The sequence below is a fragment of the Corythoichthys intestinalis genome, chromosome 19 (genome assembly GCF_030265065.1).
Source record: "Corythoichthys intestinalis isolate RoL2023-P3 chromosome 19, ASM3026506v1, whole genome shotgun sequence".
NCBI classification, from domain to species: domain Eukaryota; kingdom Metazoa; phylum Chordata; class Actinopteri; order Syngnathiformes; family Syngnathidae; genus Corythoichthys; species Corythoichthys intestinalis.
In genome coordinates this window covers 25,576,828-25,601,805 of record NC_080413.1, presented here as the reverse complement: position 1 = coordinate 25,601,805, position 24,978 = coordinate 25,576,828, and the positions used below count along the sequence as shown (strand labels likewise).

The 24,978-nt window shown below is 38.8% G+C and overlaps 3 protein-coding genes across 3 annotated transcripts in view; 2 read left to right on the top strand and 1 right to left on the bottom strand.

Annotated features, from left to right (window-relative positions):
- susd6 (sushi domain containing 6) overlaps positions 1 to 4,807 on the top strand; it is a 56,970-nt gene extending 52,163 nt beyond the window's left edge. The window contains exon 7 of the mRNA XM_057822400.1: positions 2,709 to 4,807. Coding sequence (XP_057678383.1) covers positions 2,709 to 2,734 — 26 coding nt within the window. The 3' untranslated portion in view covers positions 2,735 to 4,807. The remainder of the gene's footprint in view (positions 1 to 2,708) is intronic.
- Positions 4,808 to 7,401: 2,594 nt separating this feature from the next.
- srsf5b (serine and arginine rich splicing factor 5b) lies at positions 7,402 to 23,499 on the top strand. Its single transcript, XM_057823365.1, has 8 exons — positions 7,402 to 7,526; positions 7,717 to 7,862; positions 12,279 to 12,349; positions 13,493 to 13,615; positions 13,693 to 13,765; positions 14,887 to 14,960; positions 15,052 to 15,159; positions 22,363 to 23,499. Exons 2-8 carry the CDS (start codon positions 7,734 to 7,736, stop codon positions 22,694 to 22,696), a joined length of 912 nt encoding a protein of 303 aa, XP_057679348.1. The 5' UTR covers positions 7,402 to 7,526; positions 7,717 to 7,733; the 3' UTR covers positions 22,697 to 23,499.
- Positions 22,815 to 24,978, bottom strand: part of slc10a1 (solute carrier family 10 member 1) — a 21,016-nt gene continuing 18,852 nt past the window's right edge. The window contains exon 8 of the mRNA XM_057823364.1: positions 22,815 to 23,866. Coding sequence (XP_057679347.1) covers positions 23,805 to 23,866 — 62 coding nt within the window. The 3' untranslated portion in view covers positions 22,815 to 23,804. The remainder of the gene's footprint in view (positions 23,867 to 24,978) is intronic.

Sequence of the window (24,978 nt, the reverse complement as noted above, 5' to 3'; positions counted from 1 at the left end):
TAAGAATATATTAGAATTCCGTTAATTTGTTCCACAACCCGAAAACCTACACTAAATTCTTAATAAATACTGATGTTGCTATTGTAAATATCAATTACAAAGAGCAAAACAAATAAATTACGAATAAAAATTGAAATAAGAATATAATAATAGTAATAATAATACCTGTAATCATGTAACAAACCGGGTTCTTATGTCACGAATGTGTTTGCGTGGTGTACCTGAACGCATCGCGTGTCTGACTTGACGGAGTGAGCCTTTTTAGTTTCATTTTGTTTACTTGCTGCGGGGGACAGTAGGCGTGATGTGTTGCACAAGTTGATGGAATAAATGATTCCCGTATTTTTCGAACTATAAGTCGCATTTTTTTCATATTTTGGCTGGATGTGCGACTTATACTGAGGAGCGACTTATGTGTGAAATTATTAACACATTATGATATCATTTCACATGTTATTTTGGTGTTTTGGAATGACACTGATGGTTTGGTAAACTTGTTAGCATGTTCTTTCTGCTATAGTTTTCTGAATAACTCTTAATAGCTACGGCCACGTTCGCGTTCTGCCTTTGGCAATGTGTGTTCAATTGTATTATTGACTTTTTTATATTGAAATGCATGCTTTTAGATTGTGGCGCTTTCACGCCCACGTGAGGGCGCACTCGCACTTTTATACGGGAAGAAGACCGCTCACACGCCAGAAGAAGACCGACAGCTACGCAGCTTTAGTGAGTGGGCAAGTTAGCGAGAGAGAAACATGGCTGTGAACCTACGTTCATTGTTTATGCTTGTGAAATATCTCTACAGAGGCAACGCCTGTGTGTATCATCTTTTCTGTTGTTGTTGTGTGTTTTCCACCCGCGATCAGACACTTAAAGCCAGTTGTGTGGTTGTTTGAACGATGTGCTAATGCTAGCGAACGCATGCTAACCGTTTGTGTCATTGCTGTAACAGCACCTAATTATCATTTATTTACGTTGATGCGAACCTGTTTGGTATCGAGGACGAAATTGATTCCGCAAATTATACTGACGTCAAGCATCGTCATTTGGGAGTGTAGCTCGCTGTATAGCCAGGACCGAGCCGTAGCGTCCTGGTGAGGACAGTTTATTCGCCTTTGGTTGTTCATGCACTGTACACTTATTCAGCATGTTGTTCTCTATTGTATTTTTATATTAAATTGTCTTTCAAGATGGCAGATCTGTTCTATGTGTTGGATTTTATCAAGTAAATGTCCCCCAAAATGCGACTTATACTCCAGTGCGACTTATATGTTTTTTTTCTCTTCGTTGGGCATTTTCTCCTGGTGCGACTTATACTCAGGTCCGACTTGTAGTCCGAAAAATACGCTAGAATCCTGACGAAGCTGGCGATTTCTTTGGCGATGTTACCACAATAACAATTGCCACCTTAACTTATAAAGACTGGCGATTGGAGGAGAACCACCGAGATAGACAGTCTGCGGCTGTATTGTTGAGCCATATCACGGATGTGCACCCCACTATCATTTCATATCCATATCCATCTGCATGTCAATGGTCAGTAGAGGTGGGAATCTTTGGGCACCTAACGATTCGATTACGATTCAGAGACTCTGATTCGATTATAAATCGATTATTGATGCCCCCCCATTTAAAAAAAAAATGTTTTGTATATTTGTTCCAAAATTGTTTAAAAATTCTCTCAGGCTAAATAAACCAAACTACTATTTTAGTATCAAGTTACCGGTTAAAAACAGTAAATAAAATACTCAAGTCCCCATTCTGTATCAGCAGCTTTAAACTACATTCAATTAATTTAATGTTGTGAATCGACCGTTAAAGTTGTTAAAATTGCGCCCGTTATTCCATAATTTCCCTCATGTCTACTTTCGACATGTGAAAGTTTTAAAAGTGTTTCATCATTTAAAGATAGATTCAAGTCAAGATTTTGCCGATTTAGGGGTATTTTAGATAAAAAGTAATTAGGTTCCCTATAACAGAGCCTTCTAGAGGAGTCTACTACTTTAAGATGGCGCCTGTTTACTAGCGCGGCAAAGTCTGTCATTTCACATCTAGTCTAGATATATGTGATATCTACCATAGCCATATGTTGCCGTATGTTTGTAGCAACTACCAACTGGGCGCTGTTTATGGCTGACGTATTTTTATTTTATTTTTTTACCAAGCGGCATTAGCTGCACATGATATTTACTCTCGGTCCGTTCCTCATTGTGTCCCGAAGACCGCGCTGACTGCGTTTTTTTTCCGCTTTACCTGGTATAATTCAATAATCGGAATTTGGATGTTTGTTAATCGTTCTCGAATCTTCCACGGCCGAATCGCGAATAATCAGAGAATCGGAAATTTTGCACGCCTCTAATGGTCAGCTTCACTTTTTTCCTTTTTTTTTCACCACCTGCACTAACATTGTTGGAACCCATGTTGATTTCTCTCACAAGAAAATATGCCGTGCGTCCGTCTTGCGAGAAAACACGGAAAATGCGGTGCTGTCATAGAGTGTCGTATTTAGAACATGTGGTCGGACGTAGAAACAAATGGCGAGTCATACGTCGGATGTCGAAAAGATCGTGTGTCGAAGCGATCGTATGTCGAGGTACCACTATTCCTTTTTTGGAACATAACTGTACCAGCAACACAAACAATGTAGCACAATATACCAGATCTAAAATCCCAGCTCATTTCCAATGTTTCATTCTGTCTCCCTGCAGATATCCCCTTGCTGAAGGAAGCATGAACCCTGCCAGCGTGCTAGCCAGTCGTCCCCCGTCTCTCTCTCTGCTGACCAGGACCTAATGTGGCTGTCAACCCCACTTCCCTGAACACCCTTCACAGGCCAGCAGAAACACGACTAGAACTATGCCCCGCGCAACCTCCTCAGCCATCGCTATAGACACAGAACAAAGCCATCGACCATTACATACTGCACCACAAGCAGTGATGGAACGCCAGAGGAGCCAACTCAAGAGTAGACAAAGCGGCACCGCCTCATTTAAAAATCTCTTACAACCTTTGTATACAATTCAAACATACATACTCAGTCAAGGCTGTATTCTAAAGGCAATGTATTACCATGCACTCAACTGCTTCCTGGTTGCTCTCTCTATATATATATAAATATATGAGAAATAGGCTCCATCTGAGAACGGTATAGCAAACAGGAAACATTAAGAAGTTTACTTCTGGCCCTATGGTGTTCCGAATTGTCTTCCCACTGTACTTGAAGAGTTGTGAGTGACAGTTGGGTTTTGTGGCCCTCTTTGTGAATGCTGCATGTTGTTTTTAGTGATGGCTGTCACTGCGCCGTGCCCACTCTGAATTAAGCATGAAGCCTCCTCTGTGTGTGTCTCTCTCTCGCTCGATGTCTGTATCCAGGCAACATCCAGCATATGGATGAATGTGATCAGTTGGGAAGAGTTGAAAGCAGAGGGGAGACTTGCTTCTAGAACCTGGAAGAGAGCTTTCTTCCTCTTGGTTTGCATGAGTAGGAACAATTGTAGTTTCGGTTCGTAGAAGCGATGCTACATCAAATTTGAAGAGCGACACGAGATCCCAGTTTATTTTAGCAGCTACAGAACAGCTGTCCATCAGGCGGATTGATCATGACTAAACTTAAAACGTGAGCTCAAATGAAATGCTCCTCCCTGCTGTATTTATTTTTTGACGTGTGGCTCAGTTGTTTTGCTCTGATGAGTCTGACTTTAAGTGCGTGTGTGTGCATCTTTGTGTATGAAGCAGGAGAGAGCATGTCCTCATGAAAGTGCACCTCTTAATAGCCATTTCCTGATCCGCCCATTAAATTAGAGGCAGCCTCTGCATAATTCTATTATGTGACCAATGTTAAAAGAAAACATTGAAACAAATCCAAGCCAGCAAAGTAAAAAATCAGGACAAAAGTCTATATCATTCATCAATATTTGCAATGACTGGCATCTCCAGAGAGAAATGGCTTTGCATCCATTGTCACACTGAACTGAAAATTCCACATTTGTGTATTATTGACAAAACTGCAACTGGTTGCAGTGAAACACAAATTTGGAATAATTGTTGTTTTGTATACCCCATCCCAAAGCACGTCAACTCACATAATCTACAGCCAAAAGCATATTTAAAGATCACAGTTTTTGTCATCTTCTGATTGTCATTAGGTGTTTTTTGTGGTTGAGCTGTCCACCATGAACACAGCATGACTCAAAAAAAAAAAAAAAAATCTAACCCTATGTGATTTGTCTGATCTTTTTTTTTTTTTTTTTTATGGGCTCTTCATTATTGCAAACAGAATGTTGCCTTAGACTTGTACATTATTTTCATGTAATATCTTTAGCATCCACTACCAGTGGTTGCTTTTTCGCTATTGCAACGTTTTCTGTTTTCCCAAAGGCCTTACTCTATTATTTTCTATTCTATGCATACAATTGTCTTTATTTCATTGTCAAGAAAAATATCCCTTTCTGTCCTCCCCTTGCTTTCCAGCTACTGTGATGACACTGATTTCCATGCGCCTGCGTTTCATATTTGCTTTACTTTTCTTTACTACCTGGCGTAAAATATTATGGGGTTAAAGTTTAAAAAGCAAAAAAAAATCAAATTGTGTTGTATTTGGAGACACTGTTGTACAGTGTCCCCTCCCTGAAAATAACACGTTACAGTAGGCTAAACGTTTTCATTCTTGGTTTGGATGCTTTCCTCTTCTGATCTTCCCCTGTACATGGCAGTGGGTGTGAGAATATTAATTTAATATTTGTATAAAGTTTAATTTAATTTACAGTGTGTATATAACTTTCTAATTAAAGCTTTCTTTGAATGTCAATGATGTGTATCATTTATTGAACTGTATTCGAGTAGGGTGATCAAACGTAGTCTTTTGGCAGGACATGTCCACTTTTTACATCATATCCGGGGCGTCCGGTTGGGTTTTATAAATTCATGAAAATTTCCGGTTTTCATTATTTTTCATGGGGCCAATTAGCGTGTGTTGAAATTGACTGACGCTTTGAACTAACAACTACAGCCTGCCAAGTGGTTGGTTCTGCTGTGCTCAGTAACAGAGAAAACAGATGTCAAAGCTGTATTCTATTGTCCCCTAAAGTGCTAAAACAAAACAAAAAAATCTAAAGACTAAAGTGACGTTTTATTATTTCTTAAATTACCATTGTTGTGAGGCTACGGTTTGATTTAAATTATTTCAATGCAAACAGAAAAGAGCTTTTTGTTCAAGCTTTTGTTAAAATTTAGAACATTATTTCAGATTATTTATTTGAAAAGTAAGAATTAAAAATACAGCTTTTTCTTTGTTCAACGATGAATCGCCAATACAGAAGAGGCATTACTTTTTTTTTTTTAAATGATTATTTCGTTCTAGTTTTTTACGTTACTTTCGTTCTATTATTTAAGGAATAATAAAGCCTGTTGAGTAACCTCTGAGAATTCTAATTTGCTTCTTTGGTTATATAGCTATTATTTTGTTATAAAGCTGAATATTTTTATCTAGACGGAGGAGGCACACTTTAAATATATTAAAGCGATAAGGCATCTTTGAGTGAACTTCGACTAAAAGATAAATTTAGGTTATCTCGAGGCCGGGCTTATGGAGGACCAAAGCTGCCAAAATTAAAAATAAAAATAATTTAAAATGAATCAAACGGCAAAATATAAATTATTATAAATACATAATAAGAAATAAGACACAAAAATAAATATGGAAATAAATCGCTAATGAAATAAAAGTAGAAATAAAAATGAATATACAAAATAAGAAATTCAAATTTTAAGAATACAAAAATGAATGTGGAAATAAAAACAAAAATAAATATATTGACTGAAATAAATGTCAATAAATAAAATCACTTTGCTCTGATATTTAGTTATTTCATTGTCAACATGAACATGCAAGTGGAAATGTTATGGAGGGTCCAAGGATGGGGGATGCCCAGGACTTGAACTTTATTTATTCATCTTTGTTTACTTATTTGTTGTTTCTGACTGTATCATATTGCCTCTGCAAAGCCCTTTGGGACAACCTTGTTGTGATTTAGGGCTATACAAATAAAATTGAATTGAATTATTGAAATGAGGGGGCGGTCCTACATGTGTTGAGCTATTCACCCATTGGTCGATCGACATGATGACAATGAAATAGGTAAATATAAGGCAAAGTGCTTTTATTTATTGATTGACATTGATTTCAGTCAATATATTTATTTTTGTATTTATTTCCACATTTTTTCTATTCTTAAATTTTTATGTAATTTCTTAATTTTGTATATATTCATTTTTATTTCTACTTTTATTTATTTAGCTATTTTTTTCCATATTTTTAAAATATATTTAATTTTTGTATCTTATTTATTTATTTATTTTATGTATATTCGTTTTTATTTTGCCTTTTATTGCTTGATTTCTTTATTTACTTTTTTAATTTTGGCAGCTTTGGTCCTCCATAAGGGCCGAGTATCCTCTTTGGAAATCAAAATATGTTCACCCTATATTAGAGACGATTAGGTGCCGCTTTAAGAGTGGTAGCCAAGGAAAACTGGACCTGCAACTTGACAAACTATTTCATTGTGTTTTTTTAAATAATTAAAACTAAATTAGATAAACGTTTTTTGAAGAAAAAAAAAAAACGACCTGTTGTGGCCCAAGGTTTCTCCGGTCATTTAGTGTTCGTACCTTAACTTGTTTGTTTTAAAGTCATTATTTAAGTTTCATCTAAATTCAATGTTTACGGTTTAAAATTAGGCTTGAATACTGTTGCTAATTCACCTGGCAAACCAGACGAGAGGAACCAGACTGATCGTTCCAGTAAGCAGGCTAGCAGCTTCCGGTTTGCTTCATCTCTTGTATGGGAAGGACACCTCGTGGTGTCTGTGTGAAACCCATAGATATTACTAGATGCAAATTACACGCTGTGAGTCAATTGGTATAGCCGTTATCACTTGTCGGCCGTTTTTTGTCAGTGTCATTCTATAAACGTAACATCTTCAGTGGAGCGTGTGGTTGTAATAGCTTCAAATTGCTTGATTTTCAACCAATTTTCAAACTCATTGGTTTTTCATAAACATCAGCGATGCCGTGTATTAACTACATTTTTTTGAACAACCATGAATCTGAATCATAGCCACGTTAATAAGGTTTGTTATAAATCAAACAGTTTGAAAATCCGTCAACATTTCGCCAAATTAAGCGCATTTTAGGAAAACAAAATCACTGACTTACGTTCATTGCAGCCTGCAAATGCACCTGATAAAAAAATGGTCCCAAAAACAGTTTACTGATTTAAGATGGCCGCCGGTTACTAACGCCGCCGAATCCGGACTTTCCACATCTAGTTCTATATCTGTGATATCTATAGTGAAACGACTCAACTCTGGTCGTAACAAATGAGCCTTCGTCATTTTTCGGCTTTTTCCGTCTTCTGCAGTGTCACGTGAACAGTTTGTGTACAGTGGAGGTCCACGGTTACCATTTTGTTTTGTGTCCTGTGTTCAGCGTCTCAACAAGAAGCTTGGCAGCCTGCCTGACACTCCAAGGTATTTTAACTAATTAAAAACATCTTTCCAGGGAATTTATGGTTTATTGTGAAATTCATAGCTAAGTAAATGCGTCGCTGGTTATCGCCAGCGTTGCAATATCGCGTGCAGAACGACACCCTTCGATTACTGCGTACGGAAAACAATTACAGCATTTTGTACGATTGTCGTTATGTTGCTTTTTTAATAGATAGGGCCACTGTTTTCATGATGAGTGGATGTCGTATATTCATCGGTCGGCTCAGCCCTTCGGCAAGGGAGAAGGATGTCGAGAGATTCTTCAAAGGATACGGGCGCATCCGTGACATCGACCTGAAAAGAGGCTTTGGCTTTGTGGTGAGTGACATTTTTTATTGTAAGTAATAGGGGTGTGACAAAATATCGAAATGGTGATATATCGTGTTACTTTGTATCCCAAAAGGTTATCGATATACTCCTGTCAAGAATCGAGATATAGTTTTAAAAAGGTGTCAATGTGTCAAGAATCGAAATATAATTTTAAAAAGGTGTCAATGTTTAAAAAAAAAAATTAAACATTTTAAAAAAGGAACCATCAAGTTTCTACCAAAATCTTCCACCATAATAGTGTCTCAGTTAACTCTAAGGCTGCCATTGACGGTGCTCGACGCCCAATCCATTTAGACTGGGAACGTTCGTTCATTCGAAACCAGAGCATTCACAGTCATTCGGTCCGTTTTTCGGGGAATTTACAGGTCACTTGCTGTTCATTTTAGGGCATTTACAGGGCATTTTCTGTTGAGTTTGAGTCACTGCCTATTCATTTGGGTGATTCCCAGATCACGTCCTGTTCTGTAACTCAAAATGAACAGGAAGTGACCCATAAAATACCCCAAAATCAACAGGAAGTAACTGAAAATCAACAGGTAAATGATCTTAAATGGCCCAAAATTGCCTGGCATTGGCTGCCACTGACGGCCATAGACGTTCAATCCGTTTGAAGTGGGAGGGATGGCAGCGAATGAACATTCGCTGCCACCCTCCCAGTTCCAATGGATTGGACGTGTACTAGTGATAAACTAATTACAATTCACAGCAGAAACTTGTTTTTCTGTTTATTAGTTGTTTGTAGAAAATCCTAGAATGATTTCCTGACCACTGTATCAATAATCATTGTATCGCCATATCGTCAGATCATCGTTATCGTGAGCTTTGTATCGCAAACCGTATCGTATCGTGAGGTACCAAGAGGTTCCCACTCCTAGTATGTAAGGAATCGGTCTGAGCATGTCAGATGCTAATTAGCACTCAATTGTGTAGATAGTTGATACAAAAGTAAATACATACATGTACCCTGGTGTAAGTAACCATACATTTTTGTGTGTTGGAGGAGATTAGTAATAATAGGTGTCTTAGTATAATAAACACTATAAAGAATAAGTGGTCACACTTTTTTTGCCTTGCTTATTACTTGTTTAAACGACCTAGGTGAAACAATCTACTTACAGTGCTATAAATGAATATAACATATCACTATGTATTGAAAATAACATACACTGTATTCCCTTTAGAACCAGTAATCTAGGGGAGAGCAGGGTTGGTTGTAGGGCTGCAGCTATCGAATATTTTAGTAACCGAGTAATCGACTGAAAATTCTATCGATTAATCGAGTAATCGGATAAAACTTTTTTTATTTTTTTTTAAATTATTATTAGGTAAAGAGCAATTATACATATACATGAGAAAAAATACATTGAATCCAATATTGAACCATTTTCAGTCAATCAATGTCTTTATTTTCGATGTACATTGTTGAAAACAGCCAACAATTGCATCTAAGATGTGACTAGAAAAAAAAATTCACTGCTTTCACTCAAAAAACTTCTAGATCTTATAAAAAAAAACATGTAATTATGTAAAATATGTAAAACAAACAAACAAAATATAATTACGCTTGATAACACACATCACTTGAAAGCTACGTGTTTTCCCCCACGTGTTTCAATTTAATTTCCATTTGTGTCACGCTCTTTTTAAGTTTAAGTTAAGTTTTAAGTTAGTCTAAACTGTAAGTACTGGTAGGATTGTGAGTTTTTGCAGTGTTCAAAATAAATGTATGATACCTGCTGTATTGGAGCACATTTGTTCAGTAATGACTACTGAGCTAAAACTGACACTTAGCTTTATTATGTTTTAATTTTACACCCTCATCACTCTACAGCAGGGGTGTCCAAACTTTTTGCAAAGGGGGCCAGATTTGGCGTGGTAAAAATGTGGGGGGCCGACCTTGGCTCACGTCCTTTTTATGTAGAACAATATATTTAAGCAAAATTTAGCAAGCCATTCAGTGTGTCACATTTGCTTTATTATTTTTTTTTTTTATGAATAATTTCAACAATCTCGCAACTAGCCTTTGTGGCGTTCTCTTTCGACTCTCGGGCTCTTGCGAAATACTACTGCTGTGAAATTAAACTAGCTTGAAGTTGCTTCAATTTCTCGCTGCGTATCTTCCCTGTAATCTTGTCGTACATGTCAACGTGTCTTTTTTGGTAATATCGCCTCTTTGCAATGAGGCAAGACACAGTTGTTGCGTATTTTAGTGAAGAAATAGTCCAATTTCCACCTATCCTTGAAGCGTAAGCCGTCAGTCAATTTTCTTTTTTCTTTTGTTGACTGTCGCCATTTTAGAAAATGGAAGTAATGGGTCACACGGAGTAATGTTGCTTAGCCCTTAAATACCTGCAACATGAAGCAATTATCAGAGAATCCCAAAATTTGAAAAATAAGGTCCTAATGAAACCTATTTTTCAAATTTGTAAAAAGAAAAGTCAAAATGAATATGTGTAATAAGCGCTCTAATATCTATAACCCATGCTAAATCATGTTTTTTTTTCATGGAACCTCCAGATGCATGTGTTGACTTGCAATTTAAATAGCAATCAAAATTCATGTTCTGTGCTAATTATTTATTCAGTTACTGTTCCAGTTGTTTCATTCATTGCTAGTTATGGTATTTGGTAACACAGTTGTATGGCACCACTGTCAGCAAGTGTTACCAAATGCCATAACTAGCAATGAATGAAACAACTGGAACAGTAACTGGATAAGTAATCAGCACATAACATGATCTTTGATTGTTATTTACATCTGGAGCACTGCATGCATGCTAGGAGGCATGTTGGACAACAACAGTGTTGACAGCAGATGTTGACTGTCTCCCCCAAGGGAGCAGTAATGACCAAATAAACCTTCTTGAAGCAATTAAGCTTTGCAGCCAATTGAGTCAAAGCTTCATGGTGGTTAATTTGGTTTTATGACAGTGGTATGATGCCGCTGTCAAATAAAGTGTTATCGGTTAGTATCTTTTGGTGTAAATATCTTATAATACAGTGAAGACAGCTGCAGCTTATAGTCCTGTGCAGCTTATCTATAAACAAAAATGCCGTTTTTGTGTCACATTTGGTGTGTGGCGCCTTATATTGCGAAAATTGCGGTAAATGCCCTTATCTGTTTGAAGCCCCCCAAAATTCACACATAAATCTTTTATGATACATAAAAATGCATCAAAATATGTAACAAATACAAGTTCCAATTAGGTTATTGCACAATAAACATAAACTCAGAGTTGTGCATAATGTAAAAAACCAAGAATAGAGTAAAGAATAAAAGTACACTCATGTAAGCCTGTTGGAACACGAGGGGCAAATGAAGAGGATGGTGGGATACACACATACACATACGGTAGACGTCACTCATTGCCAATTGGATGGCAGGAATGCTAGGCAATAGCAAATGGCAGAGCAGCTCTAAGTATGTTACATTCAATAAACTCTGTGAGCTGCAAGCACTAGCCATACTGTATTTTTGACTTTCTTATCCTGAAATTTCCTTCGCAACATGAGGCAATATTTTCCTGTTGAGGTGTGTCTTAACCTGAAAATTCAGTACGTAGAGAGGTACCACTCTATTCCACTTGGTTGGAAGATATGGAAGAGTGTAAAATCTGACAACCCTGTTCTCCCGTACTTTTATGTTGGAACACTCAAGGCATACGGCACGCAACAATTGAGAAGATTTTTTATCTTTAATTACTAAACCTCACTCCGTGATCCTTTCGAACATGCACAAGCTTGTGGCTTTGGAACCATTAGTACAGCGTTCTTTCCTGGGGCGTCTTCAGTAGTGTAAAAATAAGAAGTCTAGCTATTTTGACAATGTTCCAGTAGGTCAGAATGTGTTTCTCCCCAGTTCGTGCTACTATTTGTGGGCACGTTATTCTCTGTGCTGCCACGGTCCAAAAACATGTTTGCTTGGCTTTGTAAATGTGCTACTCAGCACAGTGTAAACAAATATTGATTATTAATCATGCAGGACAGTGGATTGCAATGACAACCTGTCTGACAATCTGCTTTTCCACAACAGGCCCTTTGCGTGTCATATTTCATGTTGCTGGAAATACGGCTTGGTCTTTTTAGGTTTTAAAAATGGCTGTCATAGAATGGCTTCATCACAAGTTTACGGGACTTGCGCTGACTAACCATCGCAGACGCACATTGTCGTAAAGTTTCAAGATAGTGTTTCCTGCTAAATGCAACAAAAATCCTAAATATTGCCGTCTTCCACCTTACACATATTCAACCCAATTCAACAAGGTTTTAAGAAACCACTGATTTCCTGGCGATTTAAAAGGGCTGATCGCTGTGTTTGTGTTAGTGAAATTGGCAAAACCTTCTCAACAACAAAAACTTTTTTTTAACATCTTCATCAGAATGTAATGTCCTTTATTTGTTGCAGGAATTTGAAGATCCAAGAGATGCGGAAGATGCTGTATATGACCTTGATGGAAAAGAACTGTGTAATGAGAGGTGAGCAGTTGTTGCTGTCATTAATAATGGTTAACCATTGTGCACATTCTCATGCTGGGGTGGGTAACTTCTGGCATGCAACATTTAGGAAACATAAGCATGTTTTTGTCAAATAGAAAATAATTGCCTCAGAGAATATAAAAGACTATATGATGTCTTTTTTTGTTTTCCTGTGAGTAGGGGTGTGCCATCTTAGGCACCCCACGATTTGTGCCCTAAAATAGTCTTGAGTTTTTGTCAACAAAAACTAGACCATAGACTTCATAAGTAATAAATAATAAGTTGTGATTGTATATAGAGTTTATCATTTATTTTAATATTATTTGTAATTGATTCTGCATGCTTTCCTCAAGGATTACGTTTCTGATGTGAAAACTGAGTAAATTATTAGCTGTTGAAAACAGTTTCAAACAGTGTCAAATTTGCACACAAAAATAAATAAATCACTATTTCGGGCAAAAAAATTATATGATATGCTAAATATTCCTATTGATCCTGAAAATACAGGTGATTATATCTGCATTTGGTGATTTTTGTGCATCTAGCGTAGAATAAGAATTTTAGAGAATTTTATAGCCATTTTAAGATTTGTTATAAAAAAAAAAAAAAAAATGAATCGGGATCTTATTAGGGAACGACTTTGACTTTTTTGATGCCACTGCTCATGGAGACTCATATAAGCCTAAGGTAGGTGCCTGTTTTGGTTTTAGGTCAGTACCAGCTTTGGATTTGAAAGTATTTGAATTTTAGGGTTTTTAAAAAAAAAAAAAATTGGCCTCCTATGAATCAGCCTCATGCCACATGTCCCATCAATTCATAGTGAAGTCTATGACTGGACAAAGACAAACACATTTTGCGATTACTAAAATATGACTTAAGACTAATAAGTATTATCACCCAAAAGACAAACGAAAATTAAAAGAGCTGCCAAAAAACAACCCTGTTGCAGGCCAATTTAAAATAATTTATCAAATGGCAAACGACATACAACATAATGGGGCTGCCAGCAATGAATCGCAATATAGCAGGGGAAGCTAGTACCAAGTAATCTTGTCCTGTGATGAAGGTAATCAAACTCGATCAAATGTCGAGAACTTTCCAAGTACTAAAAAGCAGTTTTTTTTTCATTGTTCATGATGCCAGGGTGACTATAGAGCATGCTCGTGTACGTCTACGTGCCAATCGAGGAGGGAGAGGAGGAGTTGGCGGTGGTGAAGGAAGCCGCTTTCCTGATCGGTACGGTCGAGGCGCTCAGAACAATCGGAGGTATAACATTGTCATGCTTCATTTTAATTTTATAAACCTGTTATAGCAATTTCCCTGACGTTTTTTTACCATTTCAGTCGAAACCCGCCTCCGATGCGTACTGAGAACCGTCTGATTGTGGAGAACTTGTCGTCCCGTGTCAGCTGGCAGGTCAGTATAGCCACAAGTTTTGAATTCAAAGCAAGCAATGATATTTCTGAGCAACATCATAAGGCCTCAAATAATAATTCTTGTAAATGTAGAATTTCTGCTTAAAATACTACTGTAGTTTTGCCTAAATTTGCTAATACAATTACGCCACATTTATATTTTTAAGATCTATTTTAGTACAAATTAAGTTTGAACTCAAAACAGCAAAACTTATCTGTTCTTATGTTCCAATTTTAACCAATTCTTCACCCCTTTATTTGCCAGCCTGACTGTTGTGTCATGTGGAAGAGCTCGCTTATGGTGGAGTTAACCCCTTCTGGGTCCTTCTGTCTGGGTTGAGCCAGTCTGTCCTACTTCTACTAGTTGAAGCCTGCTGGTCATGTGAACGTTCACTCCTCACTCGGGGGAAGCGCTGGTGGCCCCTTCGCTCGCGACGCCCTCTGTCCAAGGCAGTGGGTGGCGAGGGAGAGGAAACAGAGGGTTGGCAGAGAGAAAGCAGAGGAGAGAGAGCGAGTCGATGGCCGCGTTGATCGATGGTTCGTTAAATTGAGAAGCTTCGATTGATCGATATGCCCCATCCCCTCCCTACTCTGGTGTTCATCGCGAGAGAGAGAGCGAGAGCGTGTGAATGCCTCCCAGGTGCCCGTGGATATAATCTGCTGTTACCCCAAAAGGTTTCGCTCTCAGGTAGTAGTTTCCTCTCTTCCACCCTGTTCACTCTCTTTGCCATGGCGAGGTGCCGAGGCATGGGCGGTCCCGGTGCGGAGCCCTGATAAAACAGGGCTCGTTGTGCCAAATTCTGCCCTTGTGGCACCACTGCAGTTCATTTAATTCATGCAGACGGTGTTCATGTCTGTAGTTCTAATTAGAAGGTGGCCCAGGAATCTCAAAACTTGATAAATTGGCTGGTCCTAAACTTAACAAAACTGTGTTTTCGGTCCAAAAACAGCTCGTGTTGAAGACACGACTGGTTGATAGATTTGAGGTTCCTGGCCCCATTTGTGTAGCCTTAGTAGATGCAATCTTAACATCTTTCCTTTTGACCAAATCAATCCTGTCTTATGTGTTTTGACTCTCTGTCCCGAGTCTCTCCTTACGTTAACCACTGGTTGCATGTTTAGGATCTGAAAGATTTCATGAGGCAAGCTGGAGAGGTGACATTTGCTGATGCACATCGGCCTAAACTCAATGAAGGGTGAGTTGTTGTCTTTTGTTTTGTTTTGTTTTTTTCTCGGAAAAAAAACGTAGCAGTGTGATAACCCAAAAATGCCTTATGATCTTTCTAGGGTGGTGGAGTTTGCCTCTAACAGCGACATGCAAAATGCTCTTGAAAAACTGTCTGGGAAGGAGATCAATGGCAGGAAAATAAAGCTTGTTGAGGCAGGCAAGAAGAGGTGAGTTTACATGAGGATTTACATTAATATGTAGTTTTCATGAAAAACGTGGGCACCCACTGTGTACAAACCAACAACTGTAACTGGCCAGCCAGTTTAATTATTGTTTTTCCTACGGGCAAGCCGACCTAACTAATTTCTTACTACGTACTGGCCTAACTATTGACTATATTAGCTGGGAAATTGACGAAGTCTGAAAACAAGATGGCAACCTCTGTGAAAGCTCTTGCATTTGCCTTGGCCAATTACGAACAATTTCTGGATTAAAGTTCGGTTTAACCATAGATATGAAGGCGCACTATGCCAGCTCGCTGTATTAGCTTGGCTGACCAATGTGCCTAGATGTCGGCCATGTCAACATTCCCGGTAAAATTTATGCAAGGAAATAGAAATTAAATCATAACTTGGCCATTTCTAAACTGATTTGCACGAGGTTTACTTCTTGTCAACACAAAATTGTTTGCTAACAAGGGTTGGGCATCGTTTTAAATTGAACGATGCCGATTCCTCATTTCCATTCCGGTTCCGAACGATTCTCGATTCTGATTCTTTTAAGAGGCAGGGTCCCCCCCCAAAAGAAAAGGCAGGGTCAAAAAAATTGCATAGTTCATGTTAATTTTATAACTTCTCGATGATTTTTTAAAATTATATAAACTTCTCACAGGGCTATTTTTAACTTGTATGTAAATATCACTCTTTGAACTTGCATGTGATGAAATTTCTTTCCACAGGAGTGCACTTTCACAACGATGTTTATTTTTCAAAAGCTGACAGAGAAACATTTTTTCCACACATTCTTTTGCCATACATTTACCTTAGCTGGTAGCTACGACGACAGCATTAGTATAAATTCTTCTAATGATTATAATTTGATGCTCTTTTAATACTCTTGATTTAAACGGAGGCAGCAACACGCTATGTTAAGTACGTAGCTGCCTATATAGGTTATATAGACTGAGAAGTCTACTGCTTTAAGATGGCGGCTGTTAACTAACACCGACGAGTCTGTTACTCGCATCTAGTTCTCTATACATGTGCTAACGCCGCCGAGTCTGTCATTTCGCATCTAGTTCTATATACATGTGATATCTACCGCAGCCAGACGTAATAATACGACTTATTCTCGGACTATTCCATCCATCCAGCCATATCATCTTCATAATGATATTGACGGGACAAAGGGCGCGGGGCCGATTAATAGGGGGCCTATCGCCGTCAAAGCTGACCAAGTGGAAACACAGACAAAGAGCTTTTTACGTTGAAAATTCTTGTGAATAAATGCTTAAATCCCTGAATTCTTTATAGATATGGACGTAAAACAGTCTCGATTCTTTGTTAAAAGAGCAAAGAACCGGGCAGTTAGCATTTATGTTATGCAAATATGTCAAATATGCTGTTCGTCTTTAAGCCACTGAAGCGCCGCTTTATCATCACAAAAAAGCTTTTTACATTGACAATTCTTGTGAATAAATGCTTACCATAATTTCCGGACTACAAGCCGCTACTTTTTTCCCTCATTTTGAATCCTGCGGCGTATGCAGTGATGCGGCCAATTTATCAATTTTTCTAACGACCGTCAGGAGCGCTCGAGCATAAAATGTAAGCGTAAAACACGTGGAATATATGTGTCGAGGAAGACTCTAGTTAGCACTCTTACCCGTATCTTAAGTTTGTGCACGAATAAAAGTAGTAGACCCTCATCTTTGTGCATTAGTAAAATTAGCAGACCCACATCATGGAAAATGATAGAAATGGATACGACGTGCCGAGTGGAACTGAAGGCTTGGATGAGAGATCGTTTACCAAAACTGGTCACACGCGAAGAGCAACTTTTGCACAAGTCTGACAGCGTGGAGCAGTGTAAAAAAAAATCCACCATCACCAACGGGTTTCGAAAAGCCGGTCTGCTGCGTGACAAAGAGGACGATACACGCTTAGGAGTGAGCTTGACGAGTCAGCTAAGTGCCGTTTTGCTGGCGCTCTTTGGAAAGCAAATTTAAGGTATTGTAACATTGACAAAGAGTCACCCCCTTAGTTAGGTTGCAATTCTTTATTTTGGAAACTCGTGGAACAACACACGACTGCTGTCTGCAGCACCTGACGTGCACACACCCCCACAACAACAGGAAGGCACGTCTCTCGCTCTTCCGCACCTCCCTTACTCCCGTAAGTCACGTGCTATATTTATAACCCGATTCGCTAAAGTATGTTATCAAAACTCAGAAAGTTCTGTGTATTTCTTCATAAATATCTCATGTTACTATGTGGGCACATACGGCTTATAAACCGGAGAGGCTTATGCATGTACAAAATGTTTTTTCCTTTAAAAATGTACTGGGTGAGGCTTGTAATCAGGGGCGCTCAATAGTCCGGAAATTACGGTAAATCCCTGAATTCTTTATAGATATCAACATAAAACAGTCTCGATTCTTGGTTAAAAGCAAAAAAAACGGGCAGTTAGCATTTAAATATAATCGTAAATATTGCGAATTATGATGCCACTGCCGTACCGGTTAACTTCTCCCATTGATTTTTTTCACGTTTCAAATAAGAGCTGTCCCGACTAGTCGACATAGTCAACGTCATCGATGACGTAAATCCGTCGACGAGCTCAACATCCCGTCGACGGTTAATGAAGGGTTAAAAAAATATGTGCGTGGAAAGTTCATAATGTCGGACGCTTGGTATACTGGCGGGGAAAGCGGCACAAAGCCAAAAAAGCGCACCAGAGTCCAAAACATTGACTTATTTTTAAAGAAACAAAGGAGGGTACACTGTTGTGTCCTGTCTCTTCGATGCCAAGCTTGGCTGCACGTCGGCCGTGAATAAACACCTCAAGCGCCGTCACCCAGTTTGTAAGTCCATCTAACTAACTAACTAACTAACTAACTAACTAACTAACTAACTAACTAACTAACTAACGACATGTTTTATTGAAGTTGCTTAGCCTGTCGCGATATGCAATGAGTCAATTTATCGCATGGTAAATAAAAATGCGGGCGGACATTTTCAAGGCTGCGTTTTATCGCTGCGCGCGCATGCATTTCTGCATGCGTGCTGCTGGCATATGAGACTCCAGTTCTTTTCTGTCATCAACACGCTGTAGAATTAAAGTTCAGCCATACAAAATAGGAGAAAACACTTCTATATTAAACACTATATACGTTAGCATTGCTACATTGAGGTGAATGGGGAAAAAAGACGACCTACTTTAGCCAGCTACAGTATAAAACAGGCAGCCTTCTCCAAAACTTGCAGTTAAAAGGTGACACTTCAAACATGAAAAATCGCTGGTTAACAGCATTTGCAAAAGGAAAAAAATCTATTACTGACACCACATGCAATGACAAAAAGTGCTTTTTTTGCGGAGTGTAAAGCTTAAATTAGCGGTTTAGCGAACGTACTTCCGGTGAGCATTTCAAAATAAAAGCACGTCATGTTTGTCATATAAATAATGATTTCTGGAGTTAATCCCACATACTTCAGATTCTACACTAAGAATACCTTTAATATGACACCCTTTATGAAAAGTCTGATTGGCAATGAATAATTATTATAATACGATTACATATAGTACTACACTATACTATAATATTAATGCTAGGTATTTTTTAAAGAATTGTTTTGAATCATGTTGGAAAGGTGAAGTCAGTGTTCTGAATCTGTTGACATTCCATTCTTTTGCACAAGTTAATCCTATCAGCATTTGAACTCATTGTTTATTTGTGAGTTATTATTGTTATTTATCTGTTTATTTGTGCTTTAATAAAGAATTTAAGTGTTCCAAAATGTTTTTGTGAATTGATAAGCATCAACAAAAATTTAATTGCCAAATTAGTTAAAAAAAAAAATAAATAAATAAATACATTAAAAAAATTATAAGATTAGTCGACTAATCGTAAAAATAGTCGGCTGACTAATCGGGAGAAAATTAGTCGTTTGGGACAGCCCTAGTTTCAAAATGCATGCATGGTACGAAAAATATAATAATTACCTTGAATCCTCGAACAAATCACTCCTGTTTGTATGCGGTACAGCTTTCGTACTTATTCAACCTAAAGCCGGAGTTGAATCGCTGCATGTGTTGAATAACTGCGACCGGCTGCGAATAACTGAAGCGGACTGTGGGACGTCCCCCCTACTTGAAGGCGTGGTGCAGTGTCTGTGGAATGTGTCCCGTCAATATCACTATGAAGTCTATGGCCAAACGTTTGAACGCCGCCGCCCAGTGTCCATGCTTGTAATCAATTTGCAATGCACAAACACACACTTCTTGTTGTTTGTTGTTGTCTTCTTCGTGGTTTTCGGCAGCAGTTTTTTTCTGCTCGGCGAGAATCGAAATTTAAAAATTTGAACGGTTCCGAGAGCATTGGACTGTTAGAACCGGATCCCATCGATGCTCGATGGCCAATCCAAGTGTCAACAATATATAACATTTGATGCAATAAACAATATTAGACTAATCTTAAGTATCACTGCAGAAGAAATTAAATGCAGTGTTATTTCATTTTAAATACCTGGATATCATGTGATTCTTTACATTGGGAGAGTGGTCCAAATAGATAATCGGTAAAGTTTGCCGAATTATCATATTACTCCCAGTTTAACTGACCTACCTTACCTGGAGACTATTTAGGGCGCTTTCACACTAGGACTGTTTGGTCCTTTTTAAACGGACCAGAGTTCTTTTTCTCAGATAGTCCGCTTCGTTTTGTAAATGTGAACGTGCATTGGAACTCTAGTTCGGCCTAAACAAACGTACTCAGGTCCCCTCAAAAATCGTGGGTCTCGGTCCGCTTTAAGCGCACCCTGCTTCGCTTCTGAATGCAAGAGGACCAGGGTGTGCTTATTCTACATTACGTGCAGCTGCTGTCATGCGCCACGCTCTGTCCCCTCCCAGGAAAGAGGTATCTCCTCTTTTGAATTTGTCCAATGAATGAGTGTCCCTTTTGTCCACGTGATGCTACTTGGAAAGTTAGGTTGGCATACTGAACCTTTTCAACAAGTCATTTGCAAGCGTTGTTGCGAGGTATCTCTTCAACCGGACCTTAGTCCTCTTGGTCTAATGTAGAGCTGAAACAAATACTCGAGTAACTGGAGTTTAAAAACTGATCCGTGTAATTTTATTCGCCTCAAGTAATCGTTTATTTTGACAGCTCTAAGCATCACGTTTTGCTCGGACTACTTTTAATGCAGGACAACGCGCTGATGTCACGTGCGTAGAGGAAGCAGCAAAAAAAAAAAAAAAAAAAAAATTACATCAGCCGACAGCCGCTACAAACGACGCCAACGTTACTAAATACTAGTCCGCACGATGCTACGTTGATAGCAGGTAACATCTGATGAGTCTCATAGAGATCACATGTATGTTGAACAAGATGCCAAATGACAGACTCAGTCGCGTCTGGGCAGCGTTAGTAAACAGCCGCCATCTTAAAGCAGTAGAGCGCTAAGCGCTAGTAAATAAGATTAACGTTACTGTCACAAGCTCACGTAAAGTTAGCCCTGCGGAAGGCTAGGTTTCTATTAATTCTGACCACTGTCGATGCGTGGCTAACGTGTCTTACATAAAGGCTTTAACATAACATAGCGTTGTGGAGTGATGAGGGTGTAAAATAAAAACTCAATAATGCTAACTATCAATTTTAGCTCAGTAGTCATTGAATTGAAACATGGGGGGAAAAATCCTAACTTTTAAGTGATGTGTGTTATCAAGCGTAACAGCATTTTTAGGTGTGTGTGTATATATATAGACCCTACCCACGTGACGTCACAACTCGGCCCTCCTGACTGGTGCCGCCCAATTGTCCGTCAACACATCGTGTTTACCTGTTACGGCTACGTACATTCCTCCTATTTACGGTGTGTTTTTCTGCTCGTTAACATTAATAATCAAAATGTTGAAGGCGTGTGTGGCGGCCGGTTGCAATAACAGAGAAGATAGACGGAGAGACTTGAAGTTCTACCGGATTCCGAGAGACCTGGAGAGGAGAGAGCGAGATGGGCTGCTGCAATTCGACGAGAAACTGGGCTCCAAACGATTACCACAGATTATGTAGTAGTCATTTTATATCTGGTAAAATGTATTTAATATATATTTAGAGGGTTTTGGGCTGACAACCACAATTAAGATCATTGCTAGGCTAATCGCCGACAACATACACGTATGTATGTAGTGAGAGTGCTATCGCTAAACCATATAAACATTAAAAGCCCTAGCTCCATTGACAAATGACATGAAATACATTAGACTTGACAGTGGATGTTAGCAAGAACAAAAGATTTTGAATTGAAAATTTCGTAACTCACCTTTCCAAGCACAAGATAGATTCCTGCCGAATTTTCGTGGACGAGGACCTGTTTCACCCAACCAGCAACGAAGTATTTATAAGCCTCCAAGCTCTTAAAGTTTTTCAAACTTTCGTGAGAATAGGCTGATTTTGTGTGGACAAGATAGTTGTAAATATCAGGGTAGCTAGCAGATGTCAGGCAAATACGGCGAAGACAGCGGGTCGAAAAACATCGATTTAGGCATCAAATACGGATCTGGCGAATGGATAAACTGAAGGTTTTCCACATAACGCCTTTTATGCAACGCAGCCAGTGAGTTTACGGCATCCGAAAGCACCGGGTCTTCCATGAAATGCATTATAAATTGCTCGATCAATTGGGACCATTGATAATACAGACACAAAATGACGGACAAAGGGGCGGAACAATACAGCGATCATGTGATTTTGTGACGTCGGTGGGTAGGGTGTATATATATATATATATATTTTTTTTTTTGTTTTTTTTTTTGGGGGGGTTAAATAAGATCTAAAGGTTTTTTGAGTGAAAGCAGTGAATTAGTCTTTTTTTTTTAATTCTAGTTACATCTATCAATTGTTGGCTGTTTTCAACAATATACATCGAAAATAAAGACATTGATTGACTGAAAATGGTTCAAGATTAGTTGAAATGTCTTGTTTTCTCATGTATCTTTATAATTGCTCTTCACCTAAAAATATATTTGTTTTATCCGATTACTCGATTAATCGATAGAATTTTTCAGTCGATTACTCGATTACTAAAATATTCGATAGCTGCAGCCCTAGTCGAATGTGAAAGTGCCCTTAGATGTTGCCAACCACCAACTGACATAAATACATATGCTTTACATGCCTACTCAAAGTTATTTGTCACTGTTGTTGCTTTCTTGAGGTCAAAAAGTCGTTCCCGCTCAAGGAGTTCATCTCGGTCCCGCTCCCGTTCACGATCCAGGTCCCGTGATCGCTCCTCATCCGGAAGTCCCAGACGCTCCAGCAGTCCCAGGCGCACCGGAAGTCCTAGGCGTTCTGGCAGCCGGGCCAAAACCCACAGTCGCTCCAACAGCCACTCCCCCACAAGTGGCAAATCCTCCCCTAACACCAAATCACTGGATCCAAGCAAACACTCTAAATCTGCTACACCTACTCCAGTTTCTCCACGTGAAAAAGACCCCGGCCCTCAGTGTCGTTCTCGCTCCCGTTCTCCTTCAACTGAAACCCAACATTAAGTCACCTCTTAAATATGTTAGGAGAGGTTTGTAAAAGCTCAACACTGTTTCTTAGGAAAATATCAAGATTGGACAGATAGGTACGTTTTTTTTTTGTCATTATGTTTAATGGGGGTTTTTTATACGAAAGCAAGGCCACTTACAGTATCTGTAATTCAATTATTCTTCCTCCTGAGCCACGATGTCTTCCCCAATGCCATATACCTACAGAGTAATCTCACTCCAAGGTACGTGTACTCATCTATAACCCATGCTGTTGAAAACATTGTTTTACTTAGTGCCCAGTTAGTGATTTTTAGAGCGCCCAGAGGAAGGTCTCAAAAACTCAGTTTCTTCTTGTTACTAAAGGAGGAGATGCAGTCAGGTACATTTTTGTACATTGAAAACTCAAGTATTTTAAAAACTTCACCCAGTTTTAGTTTATTTCCGAGTTCCATAATGCACTTGACAACTTTTGTCATCTTGCATGCAGTTATTTCTCCATATTGCGTAGTCTGTCATGAGAAGAACAAATCAATGTACAAGTGTGTAGGAATGCCATGACATTTACCATTGCGACACGAGACAGTTTTCATGTTGGGCCTTGCTTGTTAAACTAAAAATGGCTGCTTAGATTGGTGTTTCTTACTCAATGCATCTAAAAAAATGAAAGTTGTTCATGTGAGAGTGTATACATGTAATTTGACACAGTGATGTGGTGTAGAACAATACAGCCTTTTGTACATCATTTTTTTGCTTTCAATTAAAAAGGGCCAATTGTATGTAGGACATACGTACCTATTAAAGCAGTTTTAACAATGTTACACACTCTCTGATCATCATTATATGAATGTCTAACCACCCACGTAATACAATTTTCCATTATCGTACAAAGGAAGGAGCTGACTTCACCCTGGACAGGTCACCAGTCAATCATAGGGCATGTATAGAGGCAGACATCTATTCACAATGACGTTAACACAGAGTGGGAACTGAATCCACCCTGTGTGCACAGAGGTTGTCAACTCAGCAGTCCAAAAATTGATGTTTGAGGTACAACAGAAGACCTTAAAAGCTTTGATATCCAGTCCAGACAGATGTTTTTCAAGAAGGAAATTAGACCTGGCTGTCATACAGTTCCTTCGCAAAGTGCTCGCCGTCCAGGATCAGTCTCAGTTGGTAGGTACACATCTGTTAAATATCAGATAATGAATAGGGAATAAGAAATATCAATCTGTAATCTAGCATAAATGCAGGCAGGAAAAAAAATGAGGGTGTTTATACTAGGGATGTCCGGATCGCATATTTTTGCCCCTGAGAATCTGCCGATACAGTGTTCCGATCTGATACAAAAAAAAAAAAAGTTTGGGTTTTTCCTTTGTTGTTTTTGAACTAAAGTTACAAACGTGCCGCCATCAAAATGTGAATTATTTTTAAACAAGAATAACGTAGAAAATGCTTGTCTTCATTAAATGCTTCATTCAGTAAGCCCACTCACGTTGCTGAGAACAGCCTTTCACATGCACAATGAGTTGCCACAGCACACTTGCGCAAGTTTAACGATGATTAACCCATTTGTGCCTTTGATCATAGAGCTACGAAGTTTCTCTGGCAAGATCAAAGCTACAAACCTGTCAATCATCGTCAACTTTAAGTACCAAACGCAAATTAGACAGTTTGGCCGCACTACAGTGATTCCTCCTTTTTTGCGGTTAATGGGGACCAGAACCCGCCGCATTAAGCAGAGGTTGCGCTAGACTTTTTCGTTGTCTGTCATTTTGACTGACAGTGTCATAAAAATCCGGTCATAATCTATTTTTACCCGTCACTTACATTTTTAAAATGATAATAATGACATATTCAATAGTATTTAGTTTTCATTCATTTTTAATTAATATTCTGTCCGAACAAGCTTAACAAGAGGCAGACAGACAGCGGAGTGCACCAATCAGCGACAGGCAGACGTGCCGTTAGCAAAGCGACAAGGGCAGGACGAGGGACTTGCGCGCGGAAGAAAACATACGAGGAGAACGGAGTTTATTCAACATGGCTAGCGCGAGACAGACTGTTGTCAATGTCTCGTGTCGATGTGTTTTAGCTCATTTAAAACTGAATTTACCGCGGATTGGAACATATTCTCGGCTCTCCCGCCATCCGTGTTGTTGTAGAGACGACTTCCGGCGCGCAAGAGTGACGTTGCTCGTGAAGAACACGTCACGCAAATAAACAAATCTGATTTGTCGATTGATTTTGTACCTACTCGAGAGGCTGTGTCCCAGACTTTTCTCTCAGTATTTGAAAAA